The sequence below is a fragment of the Dromiciops gliroides genome, chromosome 3, assembly GCF_019393635.1.
Source record: "Dromiciops gliroides isolate mDroGli1 chromosome 3, mDroGli1.pri, whole genome shotgun sequence".
Taxonomy (NCBI): domain Eukaryota; kingdom Metazoa; phylum Chordata; class Mammalia; order Microbiotheria; family Microbiotheriidae; genus Dromiciops; species Dromiciops gliroides.
In genome coordinates, this window is record NC_057863.1 from 503,257,122 (window position 1) to 503,282,726 (window position 25,605).

The window sequence follows — 25,605 nt, forward strand, 5'->3', positions numbered from 1 at the left end:
AGTCATCCAAGTCCAGTGGCAAGACAAAAGTCAAGGTGAATGGCAATGGCCCAGGATGCAATGGATGACCTTGGCATCTTCAATGCCTGACCAAGCTCTAAGAGTTTCACAGCAGGCTTCAGTTGCCTTCATGGCTTTTAGAACAAACTTTTCTCATCTGCCCATTCCACTAGGGTGAGTCTTCACATGCTTGATGTATACGTCCCCCTAATTCACCACTGGATCTAAGGCCCGTCAGTTACAAAGCCTAGAGTTATAGGGCAGATTTCCAACACTTCTGCTTCCCATAACCAGCCAACGAAGCAGATCAGATTGTGGCTAAACTAGAACACTGAGCACTTCCCATTCTCACCCTGTTCTCTCTACCTCTGTGCCTTGTCACCTTTGTACTGGCTATCCCTCAGGCTTGAAATGCACTCCCTTCATCCACCTGCATTCCCAGGATTCTTCTTCTAAAATACATGCATCTTTATTAGTAACAATAACTAGCATTTTTGCAGCTTTTAAGTTTTATCTCCCTCGATCTTCATAACCACCTTGGAAGGTAGGTGCTATTATTATTCCCATTTACAATTGAGGAAATTGAGACTGATAGGGGTTAAATGACTTGCCAAAGGTCATGTACTAGGGAGTGTTTGAGTCTGCATTTGAACTCAAGTCTTCCTGACTCCAGGACCAAGGCTCTAACCACTGTGTCACTTAGCTACCGCCAGATCTGTTCTGACATTCCCTTTGAATTCATTCTTATCCCTCTAGCTCTGGTGACTGGGAGGAAGAGGAGGAAAAATCTATATATTCACAAAATAAGCCAAACATTGAGGAAAATAGGGTGACCAAAATATGTCCCAGAGGTTTGGCAAGAACAATGGTGGGAGAGTCAGAAATACCAGTGGGTCTCAATTTTTTCATCTGGAAAAAATAAAAAGGTTGAATAACATGATCTCTAAGGTATTTTCCATGGCTAACATTCTATAGGTCTATGATTCTGTGATGAATAAAGTCAGTGAGGGAGCAAGGATTAGAGGGCTTCCAGGGTGTAACGATTGGAATAATGCCACCTGCTGGATACTTACTGTAGAAGAGTTCTGCCCATGAAGGGAAGGTCTTTGAGGGCAAGACCAGGAGTCTTTTCTTCAGGATTCAGGAAGTGACGCGGACTAGTGGGAGGAGGAAGGAAGAGACTGGCGCTCGCTCTCGCGCTCTTTCCTGGGGACGCTGGTGGAGAAGGGAGCTAAAAATGTGCTCTCCCTTTAATAGATAGAAATCTAGGCCTTTCTTTCTCTCTTTACCAAATTCTTATTCTCCTTAATAAATGCTTAAAAGTCTAACTCTTGCTAAAGCTTATAATTGATTGGCGACCACTCATTAGATATTTTAGACAGTTTAGCCAGAATTTTAGCCCTTAACAAGGGAAAGGTGATGGGAATGGATGGAGAAAAGAGCAAAGGTAAAAGGTAAAAAGGCACAGAGTAGATTCCAAGGCTCCAGCTTGTTTCAGCCCTGGCCTCGCCATCCTGAACTTCAGTGCCTTTCACAATGGTGAGCTCGGCATGGAAGTGGCTTTTATTTGAAAGGTCTGGGTCATTTGGCCCCCAAGCAAGCTCAACATAAGGTGAACTGCCTTTGCTCACTCCGAAGTGTACATGTTGCCATCTAAATGTAGGGTCTTCAGCATTTAAAATGTTTTAATTGAAGATGGTGGGGACATCCCAGAGCCAGATGGTGATTGACTTTAAAATGCTAATATATGCTGTGCACTTCTGAAAGGGGGAATAAGGTGAAGGGGATAAGGACCATGGGTACAAGGGGATGGCCCATTCCTTCCCTGGGGCCAGATGGGCAGACATGGGGAGAGGAGGTGTGAGAAGCCGAGGTCGTTTTTAAGGGGTAAGCAGGGAGGTAGAGAAGGCAGAAGGATTCAGAGAGAAATAAGCAAACAGCTGGATAGAAGAAACTGTGATTAATAAGTGGGGAGGGGGGAGAGAGAGAGACAGAGACCAAGAAAGAAAAAGGGAAAGAGAAAGAAAAAATGAGAGAGAAAAGGAGGGAGGGAGGGACAGAGAGAGAGAGAGAGAGGAGAGAGAGAGAGACAATGAATCCATGATAAGCATATCCAAAGAGAAGAATTGGGAAGAGATATAATCTGTTCTCCTAGTGGATCCATCTCTACCCCAAAATTACTAGTTAATACTTATATGACCTTAGGCAAATCACAGTCTACTGAACCTCAGTTTTGTCATCTGTAAAATAAAAGGCTTGGAGTAAATGATCTCTAAGGTCTCCTCGAGCTCTAAATCCTCAGATTCCAGTGATCCTATGGCATCACCATGTTTACTGACACCATAGCTTTTCATAGCACTGCCTAGAGGCCTGAAAAATTCCCACCATTGGAGACATGTCTCTGAGTTGGAAGACAGAGTTTGAATATTTTCCTCCAGAAAGCCAATCACTCCCAAAAATGGCCTGATGTTACCTGGGAAAGGAAAACCCGTAGCCCTAGATTAGGGGCAGCTAGGTGGCACAGTAAATAAAATGCTTGGACCTGGAGGCAGGCAGATCTAAATTTGAATTCAACCTCAGGTACTTATTAGTCATGTCTGCCTCAGTTTTCTCATCTGTAGAAAGGGAGAAATAATAGTTTCTACTTCCCAGGGTTTCCATGAGGATCAAATAAAACATTTTGTATACTTTAAAGAGCTGTATAAATTAATATGTATTGGAAAACAGAGAATTGGGCTCTGAAAGGATAAGAATATAGGAAAGCACCGGCCCTGCATTCAGGAGGACCTGAGTTCAAATCCAGCCTCAGACAGTTGACACTAGCTGTGTGACCCTGAACAAGTCACTTAACCCTCATTGCTCCCAAGCAAAAAAAAAGAAAAAGAAAAAAGAATATGGGAAAGCTAAGTTTAATGGGAGCAGGGATGACTTGCCAAAGAGAATAGGTCTAGGTGGGGAACCAGTGTGGGAGATCTAAGAGGGGAGAAGAGTGGGTAATGGAAGAAGGCCCAAAGGGAAGAGCTGGAGCATAGCATAGTGAAAGAGGCCTCTCTGGTGGTCAGTCCTCCAGAGACTGGCCTTGGACACTTTACAATTTAGGCTGGGCCATGCTGGCTTTGGCCAGAGTGTCAAGGACACAGCCATGCAGTAACCTGGCTCCATATGCCTCCTTCCAAGCTTATTTGGCAAGGGCCTGTGCTCAGACATGGAAAGCTATGGACAAAAAAGGCAGAAGAAAAATCAAGCCCTTCAGAGATGACATAGAAGAGAGTGACCACATGAGTATGGTATGAAGGCCACAAGTGACCACTGGCCTTCCCCAGATACACTCTGTCCATCTATGCTGCCTGCACTGCCTCTCCGGAAATGCTGCATAATTTCTACCTTGTTCAAGGGGGTATCTCAAACGCCATCTCCCCCATGAAGCCTTCTCTGATCCCCCAGCCAAAGAGAATCCTTCTTCCTCTGAATTCACAGAGTACTGTGTATCCACCCCCATTGGACTTCCATAACCCACAATGTGCTGGTTTCTTGTGGAGTTGTCTCATCTCCCCTACAAAGTGATGCCCCAGGACAGACCCTGGTAGAGGAAGGAGATTTGGTCTTTGCTCAGCATCAGGGAGTGATTGACAGGCTCAGAGGGCATAAGTAAGCCCTGGTGGAAGGCACTATCCAAGCCAAAAGTTCAAGGTCAGAGCTGAGAGTCTATAAGTGGGCTTGGCTAGGTAAGAAAACATCCTGAGAGCCAAGGGTCCAAAATATGGGTCCGAGAGAGGAGATAATGGAAAGCAGCGTGTGTATGAGGGGAGGAGAGAGAAGGAAGTGGGGCAATGGAGAAAGTACTCACAAAACATGGTCCAGAAAACACTAGAGGATGGAGCATTTGCAGGCTCTGGTTGACTGACAGTTTGTTTCATACAAGGACTCATCAGAGACAGTCTGTGGCAGATTGTGTTAGCCACACACTTCCTCATCACTCAGTGAAGGCCATGTTTCTGTGGGCTCGGACATGTGGGGTGAAGGGGAGGGGTCGCTTTTGTGACCTCCTCTCCCATCAATGCTTAGCAGGCACAAATTCAACATTTGATGAATGAATGAACTTAGGAAATGAACAACCAAATTTAAAATATTCTCCCAAACCATATGTTCTCTTTCTATCATGCCATGTGTATTTCCTGGATATTGTAGGCGGTTGTAATTCCCAGATGTGTCTCACCAAATACAGTGAAACTCTTACCACCAGCACTGGGGGGATGGGGCTAAGCAAACCTTATAACCTAACTGTGTCATTTCACCACTCATTACCACTCTGATTGAGGGGTAGAAACAGGAACTCCAACCCCCTACATTTTTCACCTGGCTGAACTACTCTGAGCCTTCTCTGACTTTTCCACCACGTCTTCCGTCAGGGGCCCCCACTCCCTTTTCCAGCCTTTTCTGTGCTGTCTTCCCCCAAGAGACTGTAACTTCCCCGAATACTGGGACTATCTTTCTTTTTTCATATTTATATCCCTAGCTCTTAGACCAGGGCCTAGCACACTGTAGGCATTTAATAAATGTTTATTGACTGATTGATTAACTAATACCCTTGTTGGTTTTCGTCCTTCCTTCTCAGAGAATCGCCAGTATAACAAGGGGGATGACTTGTGCATGAATTGGATTAGAGTGACGTTTTGCTCTTTGGAATTCTTTTAGAGGGACATCATTGGACTCACAATAGATCAGAATCTGTCATGTTCTAACGATGATTGAGACTTCATGATACTTGGCAAAAAGGACAAACTGTCTTAGATTTCATTTAGAAGATGGAGAAACTGAGGCATTAGCTAGGCAGCAGCTTCCCAGAAAATCAGAAACATGAGAGGTTTTTTTTAATCCAAGGGATACTCCTGAACTCATTTCCTCTATCTGTGACATCCATTTAGCCACTCCCCAGGATAATAGCTACAATTCTACAGTGCCCTATGATTTTCAAAGCCTTTTGCCTAGATATTATTTCATTTGATCTCACAATTGCTGTAAATTAAGTTCTATTAATATTCCCACTGGATGGACACAAGAGCCGGGGCTATCAGAGGTTGTAACTTGCCCAGGATAACATACCTACTAAGTGTCTGAAACAGGATTTGAACTCAGGTCCTCCTAATTTCAAGTCCAGTGCTCTATCTACTATGCTACCTAGCTGACTCCACTCACAGTTGATTTATGGGGCTACCACTGACTGCTACACTTCCAGCCTCCATTGATGTAGTCTTCTGTTCACCTTGCTTACCTCGTCTGTCTCAGGCAATATGCCAAATCCCTACCACCCTGTGGCTCAAGCTGTTTCTCATACTCTCTGACTATATGCCCCAGCATCTGTGCATGAGGGGCACAATTCAGTTAAACAATTCAACAAACATTCATTAAAAATCTAATATTTACAAAGCACTGGGAATATAAAGCTTAAAGAAAAATGTAATCCCTGTCCTTGAAGAGTTTACAATTTAATAAAGGGGATGGGACATGGGCAATTTAAAATATATAGGATACAATATGATAAGGGCATATCTCAAATGCCCTGAAATCAATTGAAGAGGGAGGAATCATTTCATATAACCTTCGGGAAGGATGGGAGCCCCGAGCTAGGTCTGGAAGCAAGAGAAATCATGAGCATCTATGCTGGGCCAGGCATTGTGCTAGGCATTGGGGGTGCAACATAAAGAATAAATCAATGGGGGCACCTAGGTGGCACAGTGGATAGAGCACCGGCCCTGGAGTCAGAAGTACCTGAGTTCAAATCCAGCCTCAGACACTTAACACTTACTAGCTGTGTTACCCTGGGCAAGTCACTTAACCCCAATTGCCTTGCTAAAAAAAAAAAAAAAAAGAATAAATCATTCCTGGAAAAGGCTCTCCAAATCCAGAAAAAAAAAAAAAAAGAACTGTGGAATATGGATGCAGATTAAACCATACTGTTTATTTTGTTTTTGGTGCTATTGTTTTTCTTTTTTTTTTTTTGTGGGGCAATGGGGGGTTAAGTGACTTGCCCAGGGTCACACAGCTAGTAAGTGTCAAGTGTCTGAGGCTGGATTTGAACTCAGGTACTCCTGAATCCAGGGCCAGCACTTTAACCACTGCGCCATCTAGCTGTCTCTTGTTGTTTTTCTTTTTTGAGGTTTTTCCTTTTTACTCTGATTCTTCTCTTATAACATGACTAATGCAGAAATATGTTTAATGTTATTGTACATATAAATGTATATCAGATTACTTTCTGTCTTGGGGAAGAGGGAGGGAGGGGAGGGAGGGAAAAAATCTGAAATTAGAAATCTTAAAAAAACAAATGTTGAGGGGCGGCTAGGTGGCGCAGTGGATAGAGCACCAGCCCTGGAGTCAGGAGTACCTGAGTTCAAATCCGGCCTCAGACACTTAACACTTACTAGCTGTGTGACCCTGGGCAAGTCACTTAACCCCAATTGCCTCACTAAAAAAAAAAAAAAAACAATGTTGAAAACTATCTCCACATGTAACTGGAAAACAATAAAATACTTTTATAATCTAAAAAATAAATAAACTATACTTACATGTAAAAAAAAAAGAAGAAGAAATCATTCCTTTACTTGAGAAGTGCAGATTCTATCAGGGGAGATAAAAATAGAGAGAGAATGTCTACAGAATAATCACAAGGTAGTTTAGGAAGGAGGGCACTCACAGTAGGGAGATGAGGAAAGACTTCAGGTAGAAGGTGATGCTTGACCTGAGTCTTAAAGGAAGCAAGAGATTGATTCTGTGAGACAGAGACAAGGAGAGAGGCCTCCCGCAAGGGATGGTAGACAGCCAGTTCAGAAACAGAAGCAGGAAATGGAGTGAGATGTGTAAGAAATGGCAATAAAGCCAGTTTGGCTGGACCCCAGAGTATAGGAAGGGTAGTGATGTATAATGATACTGGAGAAGTGGGTTGTGGAGGATTTTAAAAGCTGAACAGAGGAGCTTATTTTTGATCCTAGAGGCAATAGGGAGCCCCTGGAGGCTATTGAGGACTGGAGTGAAAAGGATTTAAATAAGTAGAAGAGAAGAGGGCATGTGTTCCTAGCATGGGGAACAGCTTATGAAAATGCCCCAAAGAGGGAGAATACAGAATGAAATTGGAAATGGTGGTAGTTCCGTTTGAATAGCACATAGAATACCTGAAGGGGAGAGAGAGAAAAGCATGATCTTTCCCGTCACCTCTTCCCACGAGGCTCTTTTCACCAATGCCATCCTTATATCAAACCTGAAATCACAGAAAAGCTCAATGACTGGGTATCTCACAAAGAGCAGTATTTTGTTTTTGTCTTGGGGGTGGGGCACAGAAAGCTCTCCTCACCAAATCATTTGATCCCAATAACTCTCGATCCTTTGTGCCATCTATCTCCTAATGTCTACAGAACCAGCTGGTGCTCTAAGTCATGTTTCTGTCCCCAGATGTATAGCTCAGCAAGGAGCCCAGTGGCCTGGTATTCAGGAGGGACAAGTGGCTTCAGGAGCAGGGACAAAGAAGAGAACTTCCAGTAGGGAGGAGGGAAGGCATAATGCATAACTACAAGATGGAATAATCACAGCTAGGCAGCAATTGCTCTGAAAAAGACCTGGGATTTCTGACAGACCAAATGTTTAATGAGATAGCTGACCAACTTTGGGGTGAGCCAGCTAAGTGACATAGAGGGTTAGACTGGAAGTCAGAAAGACCTGAGTTCAAATGTTGTCTCATATATTTAATGAATAATAGCCAGGCTATTATGGAAATATATTTTATAAAACTTCACATGCATAATGGGTATCCTATTGCTCGCCTTCTCAATGGGTGAGGGAGGAGCAATGGGGAGGGAAAGAATTTGGAACTGAAAAATTTTTAAATGAGTGTTTTGAAATAAAATAAGATTAAATAAATCAATAATAGCCAAGTGACCCTGATCAAGTCACTAAACTTTAAGCTCCTCATCTGTAAAATGGGGACAATAATAGCACAGATCTCACAATGCCATTAGTAAGATCAAATGAGATAATATATGTAAATTGCTTTGTAAGCATTGAAGTGCTATGTAAATGTTGACATTGGTATTACGTGGCAGACAAAAATGTTAAAGCAATCTTTCATTGCATTAACAGAATCCCAAGGCCAAAATAAAGGAAGGTGGTGATAGTCCCTCTGCCCTGATAAGACCATACTGAAACATGGTGTCCGGTTCTATGGCCACATCCTATAAAGGACGTTGGAAAGGTGGGGCACAGCCAGGGGACACATCACGTACCTCTGAGATGATAAGTCTGTACCCTCCCACAGAGGCTTCACCAAAACTGGTAGCTTTCCTCTCATTATTCAACATTCAGGAGCCTCCTCTGCCTTTCCCTGTTATTTCTTTCTTGTTACCCTGCTATGTAGTACCCTTGGCACAACATGCCAATTGTTCAGCATCTAAATTGTCCATAATGCAAAAATTATTTCACTCCCAGATCCTAGAGGACAGGGATTGGGTCTTGTTCATCTTTATCATCCTCAGCTTAAAGTAGGTCCTGGGTAAAGATTTGCTAAATATATGAATAAATCTCAGGAGACGAACTATATGCAAGTAGGCAAATTTCAAGTACAGACTTATGTAGTCTTGTAATTCAATTTTACTTGAAACTGCTTAACATAATAAAGACACTTTTTCAGTCACTTACAGTTTCACTTTTTAATCTTAATTGTACCTCTGCGATTATTGAGCATTTTATAGGCATTAGTATTTAGTTCTCCAAAGATGTTAAATAAGTAGCACAAGCATTAACAACCCCATATTATAGATGAGAAAACTGAGGCTCAGAGGGGTTAAATGACTTGCCAGCTAGTAAGTGACTGAGAATGCACTCCAACTCAGTTCTTCTAACTTGAAGTCCAGGGCTTTTCCCACAGTGCCATGTTTCTTTCCTCAGTTTCCCCAGACATTACCCTCCAGTTCAAGAAACATTCTTCTCTAATGATGACAAAGCCACAATATGGTCCTAATACCCCACCCACCCAGAAAATGTCCATGAATTCGTCCTTCTCTTTCCTGAGCATTCCCTGTCTGCCTGGACAAGTTCTCTTTTTCCAATGCTTCTCTTGTTTGGAAAGTTAACAGATGATAGCTCTCTCAGCTATCCCACAACAAGTATCTCATTGCTATGTCACTCTTATACCCTTTGAGGAAGCTAGGTGGTGCAGTGGATAGAGGGCTGGGCCTGAAATCAGGGATATCTGAGTTCAAATCCAGCTTCAAACATTTACTAGCTGTGTTACCCTGGGCAAGTCACTTAACTTCTATCTACCTCAGTTTCCCCATTTGTAACAAAGGGATAATAAATAGAACCTACCTCAAAGGGTTGTCATGAAAATCATATGAGATAATATTTATAAAATGCTTAGCACATTGCCTGGCACATATTAAGTACTTAATAATTGTTTAATCCCTTTCCCCTTCCCCTCCTTTTCTAAAATAGGTATTACTTCTCACCACATCCCCACTTTTCTGATCTTCCACTTTCCCTAAACTACTTTTATTTCTTCTCTTCCCTACTCCCCTAATCCACCAACCAGCCATTCATTGACATACCCTGCTTATTAAACAATTCTTGCTTAGTGCAAACTTAACGACATCTAAAACCCACATTCCCATTGTGTTTCTCCCTATCCCAGATGTACAAGGATACTGCCAAATCCACATATATTTGAGATGTGAGGTTTTGCCATATTAGCATAGCCCTTTCTATTAGCATGTAGGATATCTGGAGGCATTGTTGCAAATTGATGCAAATGAAACCATCAGAGAATAATCCATGAGAGTATTACCGTGATTAAGGACCCAAAAGTGTGGAATAGACAGTAAGTGCTATAGGAATTCAGTCAGAATCAAAGGACCTAAAAGTTATAAGGGTTTTATAGGAAGCATCTAGGCCCAATTTCAAGTCAGTATATGAATGTCATCCACAAACATCCCTAAAAAGTAGCCAGGACATTCTTTTTTTTTTTTTTTTTTTTTTTTAGTGAGTCAATTGGGGTTAAGTGACTTGCCCAGGGTCACACAGCTAGTAAGTGTTAAGTGTCTGAGGCCGGATTTAAACTCAGGTCCTCCTGACTCCAGGGCTGGTGCTCTATCCACTGCGCCACCTAGCTGCCCCCTAGCCAGGACATTCTTGACGAGTGACAAGAGATGTAGGAGGCAAAGGCTTAATGGAGAAGGTAGGAATTGTATTGGACCTGGATTTAGATGATAAGGTGGGAGGGAGAAGAGATGGATTTGTGGCTAGACAGCAGGTTATTTAATAATGACCTTGGAGTTTTAATGGACTGCAAGTGCAATATGAGTTAATAGGAAGGTACTCACAGCCCAGAAAAGCTCCACTCTGCTCTAGTCAAACCATACAAAAAGTATGATATTCCATTCTGGTCAATTTGGGAGAGGACAATTGATAATCTGGACATGGTCCAGAGGAAAGAAATCAGCAGAGTGAAGGGCTTTGAGTTCTTTTCATATGAAAATCACCCAAAGGAACAAGGGATGCCTGAAGAAGAGACAATTGAGTGAGGACATGACAGCCCTAAAACTTTAAGCATTTGAAGGCTCTCTTGGGAAAGAAGGATTAGTTGTATTCTATTTGTCCCCTGAAGGCAGAATGAGGAGAAATTGATGACAAGTGCAAAGAGTCAAATTTAGGTGAGTCGAGCAAAAACTTCCTAAGAATTAGAATTGTCCCATAGTGGAATAGAAGATAATGGATTCCCCCTCCTTGTAGAGTTTCAAAAAGAAGTTGGATGGTCATTTGTTTGGCATGTTATAATGAGGATTCCTTTTTGGTATGGGTTGTGCCAGATGGCTACTGAGTTCCCTTGCAAATAAAAAAAAACTGAGATTCTAAGAGCTTACTGTAGTCCCAGTGGTAGTAAACATCTGAGGTGGGATTCAGATACAGGTGACTCGAAGTCCAGGTCTCTAACCATTTTACCATGGTGCCTCTCTACAAAAAAGAAAGAAGAGAAGAGAGCTGAGGATAGATCCTTGGGGATGATGCACCGTTAGATAGTGGGAGATGGATTGCAAACTAACAAAGGAGAAAGAAAACAGGCGAAAACATTTAGGAGGAGAACCAGAAAAGACCAGTGTCATCCAGCTGAAGAGAGGAAAGAGTATTTGGGAAGAGATAGTCAAACAGAGGCAAGTTCTGCACAGAGCTCAAGTAGACTGGGGACTAAGAAGAGACTATCAAATTTAAAACAGGTGAGAATATTGATAACCTTAGACAAAGTAACCTCAGTTGAAGGGAGGGGTTGGAAACTTGTATGGGAAAGTTTGGGAAATGAATGGGAGGTGAGGACCTGGTCCTGGATGACAGAGAGCTGTTACAATTTAGCAATCCAAATGGAAATGTTCATTAGACAGGTGGAAATATAGAACAGAAGCCTCGGGATAAGTCTCAAACGATCATGGGGATATTGAGAAAATGAATGAAAGGGATGTCTCTGTTCACAGTTATCCTTTCATGTTCACAAAGATTGAAATGTGGTGTTTAAAAGCAAATGCAATCTGATTGAAAAGGAAAACCATCAATAGAGCAGTAACTCAGAGAGGAAAGAATGATTTGTTGTAAATAACGTCCTTTTGTACCTTTTTTAAACTCCCCCATGCATTCATCTCCCCTGGAAACATCTTTCAATATAAAAATCATGTAGCATCAAATGAGATAAACCAATGTAAGTACACTTAGGAATGCTTTTATGAGTCTTTACAAAGTATTCCTTTGGAAAATGTCTAATCCTACATCGTCACATCTCTTCTCCATCTTCCCCATTCCCTCAGGGTCTTTTACTATGGAGCCTGTTTATAATTTAGGGTGATCTGATGCCTATTCCCTTAATTTCAATACCTAAAATCTCCTTCCATTTTTCATACCAATGATGACCAGATGCATTTGGCTCTTCATCCCATAGCTCAGCTAAAGAGTTAGTATGGGGGGGTCCTATTCCCTTGCCTCTTCCTTGAAGTTATCTAATATCATGGTTAGGAGGCCCCACTGCTCAGTTCCAGAGTCAGAGCCCAAGTTTACTGAATGCCAACCCAATACCCATCCCTCACACTAAAAGAATTTCTTGGCATTTCATAGGTCTAGGAGAAACATCAATATTAAAATGGATTCCTGCATCACCACCCCTACCCCACTACCTTATTCAGTCATTTTCAGTCGTGTCTGACTCATTGTGACCCCATTTGGGATTTCCTTGGCAAAGATACTGGGGGATTTGCCATTTCCTTCTCCAGCTCATTTTACAAAAAAAAAAAAAAAACTGAGACAAACAGGGTTAAGTGACTTGCCCAGGGTCACACAGCTAGGAAGTGTCAGAAACCAGATTTGAACTCAGGAAGAGGAGTTCCCCTGATTCCAGGCCCATCACTCTATCTACTGTGCCACCTAGCTGCCCACTGCCAGTAACTCAAATTTACACCAGTGGCAACCATGAAATATCTGGGGCTCCTGCTAGATGCCCAGCAGGAAACAAACAGTCTTGCCTGAGTTCCTAGACAACTTTGTCCATCACTCAGTCACAGGTAGGTGAACAGTCCTTGACTGAATCAGTACATAAGCATTTTCTAAGTGCCAGGCTATGTGCTAAATGATAGCTATACAGCAGAAAGGCAAAAACAGTCCCTGCTCTCAAGGAGCATACATTCTTCTTGTTGTTTGTCCTTTGTTCTGGAAGAGAAACATGACATTGGAGTGATGTCATGACTTGCAGTGAATTGGATTTAAGTGAGAGCGGGCTATGCAAGGTCACCAACCTCACTCTCTCCTCCAGAGCCATCTGGGTCCAGTGACAAGATATATATCAGGACAACCAGAGATGGCCACAGATGTTTAAGGGAATTGGGGTTGTGATTTACCCAGGGTCACACAGCTAGCAAGTGTCTGAGGTCAAATTTGAACTCAGATCCCCCCAACTCCAGGGCCAGTGCTCTATCCACTGTGCTACCTAGCACCTAGCAGCCCCAGCACAAATTCTATCGAAAGAAACAACATGTAAATAACAAGGTCTGTATGAGAGATAAGCAGAAGAGTGATAGAGAGATAGGTGATATAAATACAGAGCAAGGGATGGCAGCCACTTAAGTGGCACAGTTAGAGTCATGTTTTCAAAACTGCTCTTTCCACTGGAGACAGTTATTCTCAGCCTCCAAATACCAACAAGGACTCCTCTGATGCTGGTCATCTTTCTCAACCTTTCTGAGATAGGCTGTTCCAGAGCATGACCCCTGTCATTCATATCTAGATTCCCCACGAAGAACTGTATGTTCTGGGAAATTTTCCTCCTGAAATATCTTTCTCTTGCTCCCCCCAGAGACACATCCCGTTCTTATATTCCTAAGAAAGCAGAGACTCCACTAGTCTGTGACTGTGTGTGGGAGGAGAGAAGGAGCTTGAGAAGTTGTCTCAGGTTAACTGGTTACTTCAGAGTGATAGCAACTTTTCAGAACTGGTCTTCTCTCTGCTCTCAATGGATGAAATCCAGAAAGAAAACAATAGTCTCTTACACACCACCATTGATGCTATCTCTACCACTACCTTCTTCCATTACCCTAGGTATCCTCACCCAGCAACACATGTTCCTTAAGCTAAAGAAAAGGAGGCATTGTGAAGGGTGGGAAGCTGGCTCATCTCCAATGGCAATTAACCAACATTATTCCTCCTTAATGGACATTTTCAGGGGGTGCGGACACCACTTTGCTTTGTGCCTTCTCATTACAACTCCCGCAGCTCCCAGCTGACAACATGATAATTCTTTCTGATAACACAATCTTTGGCGGCTGTTGCTGTAGCCTGACACCGTCCGTCTTGCTCAAGCTGCCTTGAGAGTTATTGAAACTAAGAAGTGAGCTACAAAATCATCATTAGGATGATGAGGAAAGGGAATGAAAAAAGAATATTTTCAATCTTCTGTCTCTCCTATTCCTGTCCTTCTCCTTGCCCCTCCCCACTGTCTAGTTCTCTCTCCTTGGCTTATCTGTCAGTCTCTCTGACTCTCTCTCTCCATCCATCTGTCATTAATCTGTTTCTCTCTCTCTCTCTCTCTCTCTCTCTCTCTCTCTCTCTCTCTCTCTCTCTCTCTCTCTCTCATATTTTGGCACCAAAAGCATTGTCACATTATAACCCTGAACTTGAAGAGACAGAAGAACTTGGGAAAAAAACCTACCACATGCAGCTGATTAAAATGTCCTATGAAATCTAATTTGTAAAGCTTAAATCAGAATAAAAAGTGTTACTCCCAGCATTCAAGGCCAATTTGGTTTTTAATGAGACTCCTCAGAAACCCAGCCAAAACTGCATCAGGTTGGGAACTCAGCCACCCTCCTGTCTTCTGTAAACCCATTTATTATTAACAATGATAAGAATAATAAAATTTAGCTAGTATTTATATAATGCCTATTGTGTGCCAGGCACTGTGCTAAGAGTTTTATGTATATCTTATTTGATCCTCATACCACTCCTGAGAGGTAAGTGCTATTATTATCTTCATTTTACAATGGAGGAAACTAAAGCAAATGTCCAAGGTCACAACAATAATAATAGCTAACATTTATATAATGCTTCCTATGTGCCAGGAACTATGTGAAGCATTTTATAATTATCTCATCTTATCTTCACAACAAACCTACAAGATTGATTCCCTTATTTCCCCCATTTTACAGATGATGAAAGTAAGGCTAGTAGAGGTTAAGTGACTTGCCCGTGCTCAAATGGCTAGGAAGCCCCTGAGGCTGGATTTGAACTCAGGTCTTCCTGACTCCAGACCCAGAGGTCTATCCACTGTACCACCTAGCTACATTAGTTCCTTTTCTACTCTTTTGGGTAATCGATCCCTTTACCACCACCACCACTACTAATCTCCAATTCCCTTCTGGTAATACCCACTGCTTTCTCCCTTCTCAAGATTGCCTGTTGTGCATATTCTAGGTGCTACAACAGGAACTTTTTATTGTCAGGATGGTCTGACCCCATGGGACACTCCCTCGGTAACTTAGTAATAATGCAGACATTTCTTAGGATAGAAAGGAAGGAGGAGAACAGAAGGAATGCTAGAAAGCCAGACACACACTGATACTTCTGCACCATATTTTACTCCTCTTTATATTATCTTGGTATCATAGAAAGAACTCTGGCCTTGGAGTCAGAAGACCTGGATGTATGTATTGGCTTCATCACTTACCAGCTATGATGAGACTTTGACAAAGTCATTTAACTCACTTTCCTCACTTGTCAAATTGGTAGGATAATTCCTGCTCTGCCCTTATCATACAGTTACTAGGAGGCTCAAATAAGACAATTTATGCAAAACACTTTGTAACCATAAAGTGCTATATAAGTGTGAGCTATTATTTTCTCACCCGTATTCTTATCAATTGGTCAACATTTATTAAGTGCCTACTATTTGCCAGGCCCTGTGCCAAGCACTTATCATTATTATATGACTGTACCTGTACAGTATGTATTTCTCTTGTTAAAGTGTGAAGTCCCAGAGGTTAGGGTCATTTTTTCCTCCTTCCTCTGTAACTCCATACAAACTCTGCACACAGAGGTTGCCACAAAGTTTTTTTGACCCACTGACTGTCTAGAAGGGCTTCAAGTGGTCACAGGAGGTTGGGGTAGGGTGAGGGTGAAAAGAAAGACCAGGTGATATTTCTGCCTAACATACCTGTAAATTTTTGAGCATATCATCTGTAGAGATATGAGAGAGCACCAACATGGCCTTACAGTGGCTGCAAAGCCCCTCCTGCCCCAGTTCTCTTAGTTCCAGGACTGGCTGTCATGCCATCAAGACATTCTTCAAGGCTACCAATGGTAAGCCTTCCATCCTTCTATTGGTTGTTATTCTCACTTTCAGTTGGGAACCTCTCTCTACTGCCAGTCCCACTCACAGAGTTGCAATACAACTTCCAGGACTCCTAAATTGATGAGGTAGTGAGTTACCCATCCATTCCAGGAGGTGTTTAAAATAGGAGCTGCATGACCACTTGCCTGAGGATGCTTTAGAGGTAAGAGGTTAAACCAGTTGACTTCTAACACTCATTCCAATTTCCGATATTATAGGATAATAAATAAGATTCAATGCAAGCCTTCATGCAACTTATAATCTAGTCAAGAGGATATGACAGGCACAGTGGATAAAGCACTGGCCCTGAATTCAGGAGGACCTGAGTTCATATCTGACCTCAGGTACTTCACACTTACTAGCTGTGTGACCCTGGGCAAGTCACTTAACCTTCATTGTCTCACACACACAAAAAAATGAGGGCATGACAAATGTGAAAATAAACACAATGCATAATAAGTACCTTGGAGAGGTGCAAATCAAAGGATTTTCTGAGGTCTGAAGAGAGAAATGCTGCTACTGACTTGGAGAAAGGAGGATCAACAAGAAGTGGTATTAGAGTCGGAATTTAAAAGATGGATAGGAACTCAATAGAGAGGGAGAGAAGAAAAGTCAGGTCAAGGAGAAGGTGTTATAGGCACAGGAAATAGCATGAACAAAGACATAGAAGCAGAAAAATTAAAAAACATATTGGGGGAACAACAATCTATCCAGTGCAGCTGGAGAATAAAACATGTGGAGGCAAGTAGTATAAATAAGGCTAGAAGAATAAGAAATGCCTTTGATGAGATCAGGTCAGTAGAGCCAGATGGATCACATCCTCAGGTACTGAAAAAATTGGCAGATTGGCAGATTGGCTAAGTCATTCTCAGTGATCTTGGAAAGATCATGACATAAGGGTCTGGTACCACAGGGCTGGAAAAGGGCAAATGGTGTCCTGATTTTCAGAACAAAAACAGGGGAGGGGGGATAAAGAAAATGGACTCTCCAAATAATAGGCCAATGAGCTTGACTTCAATTCCTGTCAAAATTCTAAAATGTATTTTAAAGAAATTGTTAGTATTATCTAGGGAAAAAGTAACAATCACAAGGAGAACACTGGACCAAATATAATAAAAATGAAATTTCATAATGATTAAATTCTTATACTTGGTTTTAGAAAATCAACTTCAGAAATGAAATATTGAGGCCCCATCGTGGGGAGACAGAAGTTTGGCAGAGATTTGGGTATTTTATTGTACTGTAAGCTTGGTATGAGTCAGCAGGAGGATATGGCAGCCCAAAAAATGTCATTGAGAAAGGAAAAGTATTCAGAATTAGAGAGGTAGTAGTGCCACTGGATGCTGTGATGGTCTGACCACATCTGGAGGATGGTACTCAGTTCTAAAGGGTTCTTTATAGGAAAGGATATTGGAAATCTGGAAAGAGGCCAGAGAAGGGTGAACAGGAAAGAGAAGTGCCCAGAGTTCAGGGTATATGAGCATCACTTGAAGGAAGTGGGTATATTTAGCCTGGAGAAGAGAAGACTTAGAGAGGATATGATAGTTGTCTTCAATTTTTAGCAAGGTTGTCACAAGGATGAAGGAACATGTTTATTCTGCTTAGCCCCAGAGGGCAGAAATAGGAGCAATGGGTAAAAGTTACAAAGAGCCAATTTTAGGTTTGATGTCATAACTGATATTTATATAGCACTTTACTGTTTGTAAAGAACTTTACACGCATCTCATTTGAGCCTGACAGAAACCCTGTGAAGTAAATTCTGCATGTATCATTTGAGTAGATGAGGAAAATGTGAGATGGAAGGAGAAGGGTAAGTTATGGGCCATTCGTGACTATGCTACTAGCGAGGTCTGCCTGACAGGTCCAGCACTCTAACCACCAGACCATCCTGCCTCTTTGTAAAGAAAAACTTCCTAAGAATTGAAGCTTTTTGAAAGTCTAATGCGATTCCTTGAAAGGCCATAGGTTTCCCCTCACTAGAAGCCTTCAAACAAAGGCTGCCAGAGTATATTCTAAAAGGGGTTTTGATTCAGGTATAAGTTGACCTAGATGGCATCTGAGGTCCTTTCTGACTCAGATTTTAGGATATTGAGAAAAGTAGCATGGTACCAGATTGTTGAGGGCCTTGGAATCCAGGCAAAAGAATTTAAACTTTATAGTCACTAGGGAACAACTTGAGAGTAATGTGTCCTGATCTATTAATCTTCCTTAGAAGATTAATCTGACAGAGATGTGAAGGATGAATTGGAAGGAGAAAAAATAGAGGCAGGCAAGGTCTGTTGGGCAGCTATTGCAGTAATCCAAGTGACTGGTTGTGAAGGTATGAATTAAGATGGTGGCAACCAATAGAGAAAGAGAGATGGATTCATAATGGGAGTAGAATCAGCACCCACTTAGTAAATGATTGGATATGAGAAATGAACGACAAAGGAGAATCAAGGACACCAAGGTTTTCAACATGGGAGGCTGAGTGAATGGTGGTGCCACTGATAAAAACAGTAATGCTAGAATGACAAAGAGATTTAGAGGGGGGAAATATAATAAGTTGAGTTTCAAATATGTTGCGTTTGAAGTGCTAGTAGACCATGGAGATGAAAATGTCAATCTGGACCTCAAAAGGGAGGTCAAAACAGGAAGTAGGATTTGGGGAGCCTCTGAATAGGGGTAGTTTGAGGGAGTGACTGAGCTTGGCAGTTGGAAAGAGGAGGCTCAACCAAGGAGAGACCCTTGACAGAGCAGCCCCATTAAGGTATGAGAAAGAGAATGAGGAACCAGCAAAAGATATAGGTAAGAAGAGAAGAAAAACCTGAGCCTGAGCTGGGTAGAGAAAATTAAAGCCCCAAAGTGAAATGTGTCAAGATTCAGATTTATCAGTTGCTAGTCCCCCTTCTAAAAAAATATTGCATTTATTTTGTATTTACCCATGCTCCACATAGGAGCATAAATCAAGAGCTCAAGTGAACTTCAGAGCCACCTGATTCAAGCCCCTCATCTTAAAGATAAGAAACCTGAGACCTAGGAATACTAAATGACTCACCCAAAGTTACACAGGGAGTAGAAGATTTCAATGATTGAATTTGAACCCAGATCCTCTGATTCAAAAGCCAGAGCTGTTTCTACCATAATGAATCATCCAACAGAATATAAATTCTTAGAGGTTAGGGACTATTTTATTTTTGTTCCCCCAGTGCCTAGTAAGTATAGTGCCTGGCCATAGTAGGTACTTAATAAATACCACTTTATTTGTTATAACTTTATAGGTTAACTGGAAATAGTTTTTGTCAGTCATGTGTGTAGATGTGATAGCCGAAGCCATGCGAGTGAATAAGATTTCAGAAAGAGAACCAGAGACAGAGATGGAGAGAGAACAGAAAGGAAAGAAGAAGAGAGAGACAGAGACACAGAGAAAGACACAGAGAGAAGGAAGGAGAGAGGGAGAGAAAAAAGAAAAACAGATGGAGACAGAGGAAGAGAGGGACAGAGAAAGAGAGACAGAGAGATGAGGAGGAGAGAAGAGGGCAAAGGGGACTTTAAGGAAGACTCAAGGGTTGAAAAGAGGATCTGGTGTCTGTGATGAAGACAAGAAAAGGAATAATTGGAAAGGTATGAGAACCAAGAAACTATAATGTCTCAAACAAGATTAGAAAGAGATGACATGGAGAGAGTGAACAATGAGGAAGTGAGGGACATTAAATAGTGCCAAGTTTTTCAAAAGATTGTAAAGTCTAGAGGAAGAGAGAGATGGAATGATAGTTGGATGGATTAGAAGAGTCAAGGAAAATTTTTTTCAGGATTGGGAAAACCTAAGAATGTTTGTTAACAGATGAGAAGCCAATAGGGAACAATTAAAGATGTATGTATGGAGTAAGGAGGGTTGCTGGAGGAAAACAAGGGGATGAGATCAAGGGCACAAGTAGAAGGATTAGGCTTAGCAAGAGTAGGAACACATCTTCTGACAGAAAGGCGATGGACTAATATGCAGCATGATGCACATATTTTTTGACATGATCAGTGTGGGAACTTGTTTTGCTTGACTCTGCATACTTGTTACAAGGATTTGGAGCTTTTATTGTTTGCAGTAGGAGGAGGAGGTGGAAGAGAGATAAAACAAATGTTTGTTAATTGAAAAAAATAAAATTTAATTTAAAAATCAAAAGCAAGATTAGGACTATCTCTCCCTGAAGGAAAGAAAGAAAAAGTAACGCATACATTTACTGAAACTGAACATTTTTGAGGAATAGAGGAGATGAAGAGTGCTGCCACTGGATGATCTCAATCTTTCCAATGAGGAAGCTAAATCATATGCTTTAAGTGTGGAAGGTGGGATATAGTTGGGTATTTGAGAAAAGAGGAAAAGGTATGGAACAATTGTTAAACGAGATAGCATCAATAATAACAGAGTAAAAATTCCAAGCTACATTGAAGTTATATACCATAAATGTATAAATGTGTGAAATCAATTCCATTCATGACTTCTACCAGGGATACTCAGCTGCCTGGGAGCAAAAATTGGAAATAAGCTAATCCTTCTTCCACGTGATAAATCTTCAATATCTTGAAAACAGCAACCATGTCCTTCTCCACTCTATCCCAACCCCCAACCCCTGCCCAGTCTTTTATTTTCCTCTTAGGTCAAACATCTACAATTCCCTCAGCTGTTCCTCCTATAACACGAGTTCCAGTCCTCTTAACATCTTGTTCCCCCTTCTTCTGAACACACTTCAAGTGTCAATATCCTTCTTAATATTCTAGTCTGGAACCAGCCATAACCCAACCTTTCTGTTTCTTTTTTTTCCCCAGGTCAAGTATACTCCTTCAGCCAGCAGCCCCAGGACCAAGTGGTGGTGTCAGGACAGCCAGTGACACTACTTTGTGCCATCCCAGAGTATGATGGCTTTGTTCTCTGGATCAAAGATGGCCTGGCCCTGGGTGTAGGCCGGGATCTCTCACGTAAGTGTGTCTATATCTTCTGTGGGCTCCAGCTCAGCAGAGGAAATGTATTGGCCTTTCTCAGTCCTGTCCACCCACTCACCATGCCTTTTGCACAAATATCTATGACCCTTTGTGGACTTCATCAATGCTTATTTCAGTTTTGAGTGGGAAACATCAATTCAGAACCTAGGATCCACAGAGAATGGGAATTTGAAACTCTCTACTATTAGTGTTAAGAGGAAGGAAGAAAGGAAAGGAGGGAGAGAGGGATAAAAGAGGGAGCAAAAGAAAGGGGAGGGGAGAAAGAGACAAAAAGGAACAAAAAGAGAGGAAGGGAGAGGGAGAGAGGGAGAGAAAAATAGGGAAAGAAGGAGAGAAAGGGGGAAGGGAGAGAAAAAGAGAGAAGGTAGAGAGGAGGAGAAAGAACAATAAAGAAAGGAAGGATGGCTCTAAGGATCAATTTTGAAATTGTTGTTTGAAAATGTTGGGGCAGCTAGGTGGCACAGTGGATAAAGCACTGCCCCTGGATTCAGGAGGACCTGAGTTCAAATCTGACCTCAGACACTTGATACTTACTAGTTGTGTGACCCTGGGCAAATCACTAGATAGGTAGGTAGATAGATAGATAGATAGATAGATAGATAGATAGATAGATAGATAGATAGATAGATGATAGATAAATGAATAAATGAATGAATGAATGAATAAGTAAATTTATAAATAAATGAATAGATATATAAGCATATAAATGAATGAATGAATAAGTAAATAAATGAATGAATAAATAAATATGATGTTACCTTATCGAGTCTAGTTTCAACTTTAATTTAATGGACCTATAAATGTTAGTTATATTTTAGAAATAAGGGGTATCCCTATTCTTGATGACCAGGGTCTAAGAGTCCAGGCTATTTTCCTTCCTCTAAACACAGATCCAATCTTTAGGAAGGCAACATGTCATAGTAGAAAGATCATTGGACTGGAAACCAGGAGAATTGGATTCAAGTCTTGTCTGTGTCACTAACTGTATGACTTCGGTTACAGCATTTCTCCTGTACATTTATATTTCAAGTTAAGAAATGTGGTTTAGTGGGGGGCCTGGACTTGGATTAAGGAACAACTATATTAAAATCCTTCTCAGGATACTCAATAGCTGTGTGTCGCTGGTCAAGTCTCTTCATTTCCCTGTATTTCACTTTCCTGATCTGTAGAATGGGGTGAGTTTTGGCATGATGACCTCCCAGGGCTCTTCCGGCTCTAAATCTATGATCTCTTGATCCTATTACTTCTGTGGGTCTCAATTTCTTCATATAAATAAAGTGAAGAAATTAAATTAAATTATCTCCAAGATTCCTTTCATCTCTGAGAGTACAAATTGATGATGTCTCGATTTAAAAAAAGAAAGAAAGGCAATAGACATCATGGGAAGCAGCAGGGTGTAAATGAAATAGAATTGAATTTGAGAGTCACAAGACCTGGGTTTAAACCTTACTTCATACACTACTAGCTTCCCTCTGAGATTATCTCCAATTTATCATCCATACATGCATACACACACACACACACACACACACACACACACACATATATATATATATATATATATATATATATAATTAATACATAGTCATTTACATTAGACTATGAGCTCTATGAGAGCAGGAATTGTTTTTGGCCTTTCTTAGTACTCCCAATGCTTAGCACAATGCATGGCACACAATAAGCGCCTAATTAGTACCTGTTGACACAGATAGCTATGTAACCACTTAATTTCTCAGAGTCTCAGTTTCCTCCTCCATTCACTGGGAGAGTGCCATTTGCTCTCCTTTCCTCACAGGGTTCTTATAAGGAAAGTATTTTGTAAATCTTAAAATGTTATACGAATTTGAGTTATGACTATAATTAATAATGTGACCATAGACGATTCATTTAACTTCTCTGGGATGACTACATGATCTTTAAGATTCTTTTCCATCTCTGATATGCTATAAATTTAACTCTGTACCAACTCTAGCATTAACAGGTTGGATTGACATTCTTCTAATGGGTATGTCAGATTCCCGAGATTTGCTCTTCCTTCAACATAATTACCCATAGTCTAATCATTCCTAGGAGTTGGAGTTAGAGGGCAAGTCATTTCTTTTCAGGCTTTTGTCTCCTCATCTACAAAATAAAATACAAAATAAGGGGGCCACATTATATCGTCTCCAAAGTCCTGTTTAGCTCTAACTCTCTGCCAGTGGTTCTCAAACATTTTGGTCTCAGGACCTCTTTACATTCTTAAAAATTATTGATGTTTCCCCAAAAAGGTTTTGTTTATGTGGGTTATAACTATTTATATTTAATGTATTAAAAACTTATTATGAAAAGAATTTTGACCTCTTGGACCCCCGAAAGGGTGTTGGGATTCCCAAGTGTTCTCAGAACACACTCTAAGAATCACTGTTCTGTGTATTCCCTCCAAAGATGTATCATACTCATTGGGGCAGCTAGGTGGCACAGTGGATAGAACACTGTCCCTGAAGTTGGAAGGATCTGAGTTCAAATCTCACCTGAGATACTTACTAGCTGTGTGACCCTGGCAAGTCACTTAACTCCAATTGCCTTAAACATCCAGGGCCATCTCCAGTCATCTTGATATATATCTTGCCATTGGACCCAGGTGGCTCTGAAGGAGAGGGTGAGGTTGGGACTTTGAACATCCCTCCCTCACTTAAATCCAATTCAGTGCAAGTCATGACATCACTCCGATGTCATGGTCTTCTTCTGGAACAAAAACCAAACAACAACAATAATACTCATTGGTAATTTTAACAGCATGCATACATCTAAGAAAGATGAATAAAATATCTTGGCAAGTAAATGCCAAACCTGGAGCTACCCACCCAAACATCATACAAAACCTCCTCCCCCCTTGCAGTAAAAGAAATTGAAACAGCCTCTTGGCCACACTGTTGTTGTTGTTGTTTTTGTTGTTGTTGAGTCATTTCAGACTCTTCCTGAACCCATTTGGAGTTTTCTTGGCAGAGATACTGGAGTGGTTTGCCATTTCCTTCTCCAGCTCATTTTATGGATGAGGAAACTGAGGCAAACAGGGTCAAGTAATTTGCCCAGGGTCACACAGTCTGAAACTGGATTTGAACTCAGGAAGATGAGTCTTCCTGACTACAGGTCCAACGGTCCATCCTCTGAGCCACCCAGTTGCCCACTTACTCAGAAAAAAAATGACTGCCCCTTGAGGTGAGTGAGTGATCATTTTCAAGCTTCGGGCTTCTTCTGCATCCACCTGATACATCAGAGCAGAGAAAGAAGCATCTCTAGTTTAAGAAGTAACTCTGCTTCCCACGAGGTATACAGCTGCAGAAAAAAATAAAAGTGAAGTGTCTTTGGGAACATGATGGCCAGAAAATTAATATTTTAAAATGTGAGTTATGTCTTGCCAGAGATATATGTTGAAACATTAGAGCAATGGTCAATATATTCACAGGATCTGAATGTTACAGCCCAACTGAGCATGGATAAAATACATAATAATCTCTCCAAAATATACTGTCTGTTGTCATAAAGTTTAAGTAGTATGGAAACTAGCCAGTCTCTCAAAGAATCTGAACTCCCTCCACCACCCATAACTGGATAAAGAGACATTCTTCCCAAACCCCAAATAGCTTCCCTGGGCTTGGCTTGGCATCATTTACTAATTAAAGAATCTGTATTCCTTGCCAGATGTTTTCAGCCAGTCTGGGGATGACCTAAGGTTGTAAATGGGAAGACTCAAGGAGGCCATCTGGAGGTCACCAGGGATAAACCACTTAATAAATAACCTAATTACATTTAAATTTATATAGTACCTTGGGCAGCTAGGTGATGCAGGGAGTAGAGTGCTGGGTCTGGAGTCAGGAAGACTCATCTTCCTGAGTTAAAATTTGACTTCAGACATTTACTAGCTATGTGACCCTGGGCAAAGTACTTAACCCTCTTTGTCTCAGTTTCCTCATCTGTAAAATGAACTGTATGACATGGCAAACCACTTGTCTTTGACAAGAAAACCCCAAATGGGGTCACAAAGAGTCAGACACAACTGAAAACAACCAAACAGTATGTCAGGCACTACGCTAAGCATGGAGGTACAAAGAAAGGTTTGAAAAACTCCTTCTTCTCGAGGCACTCCCAATCTAATGGAGTAGACAATATGCAATCAACTATGTACAAATAAGATAAACACAGAATAAGTTGGAAATTGTCTCAGAGGAAAGGCATTAAAATTAAGGAGGACTGGGAAAGTCTTCTTGGCAAATATGGTCAATAATTGTTTTAGCTGACACTTAAAGAAAGCCAGGGAAGCCTAATGAGGTGGGAGAGAATTCCAAATGTGGAAGACAGTTGGTGGAAATGCTCAGATTCAGGAAATGGGCTATCTCATGGGAGGACTAGCAAGGAGGCCAGTGTCACTGGATCACAGTGAGATACGTAGTATAAGAATTGGTATAAAGAAACTGAGATTCAGAGAAATAAACTGAGAATCGATTTCTTTCTAGAAGTCACATAACTAGTAAGTAGCAAAGCCCAGATCGGTTGAAGGAACTCTGGGGGTGTTTAGACTAGAGGAGACAGAGGGGACAAAATAATAATAGCAGCTATCATTTACATAAGAGTCTTAAGGTTTGCAAATCACTTTACATATACTGTTTCATCTGATCCTCACAATAACCTTGGGAGGTAGGTGCTAGAACGATTCCCATTTTACAGATGAGACAGGAAGATGTTAAATGACTTGCCCA

The 25,605-nt window shown here is 41.3% G+C and overlaps 1 protein-coding gene across 3 annotated transcripts in view; it reads left to right on the forward strand.

Annotated features, from left to right (window-relative positions):
* KIRREL3 (kirre like nephrin family adhesion molecule 3) overlaps window positions 1-25,605 on the forward strand; it is a 781,754-nt gene that overhangs the window by 609,119 nt on the left and 147,030 nt on the right. For all 3 annotated transcript variants that reach the window (XM_043996444.1, XM_043996445.1, XM_043996443.1), the window contains exon 4: window positions 20,696-20,845. In XM_043996444.1, the coding sequence (XP_043852379.1) occupies window positions 20,696-20,845 (150 nt within the window). The remainder of the gene's footprint in view (window positions 1-20,695; window positions 20,846-25,605) is intronic.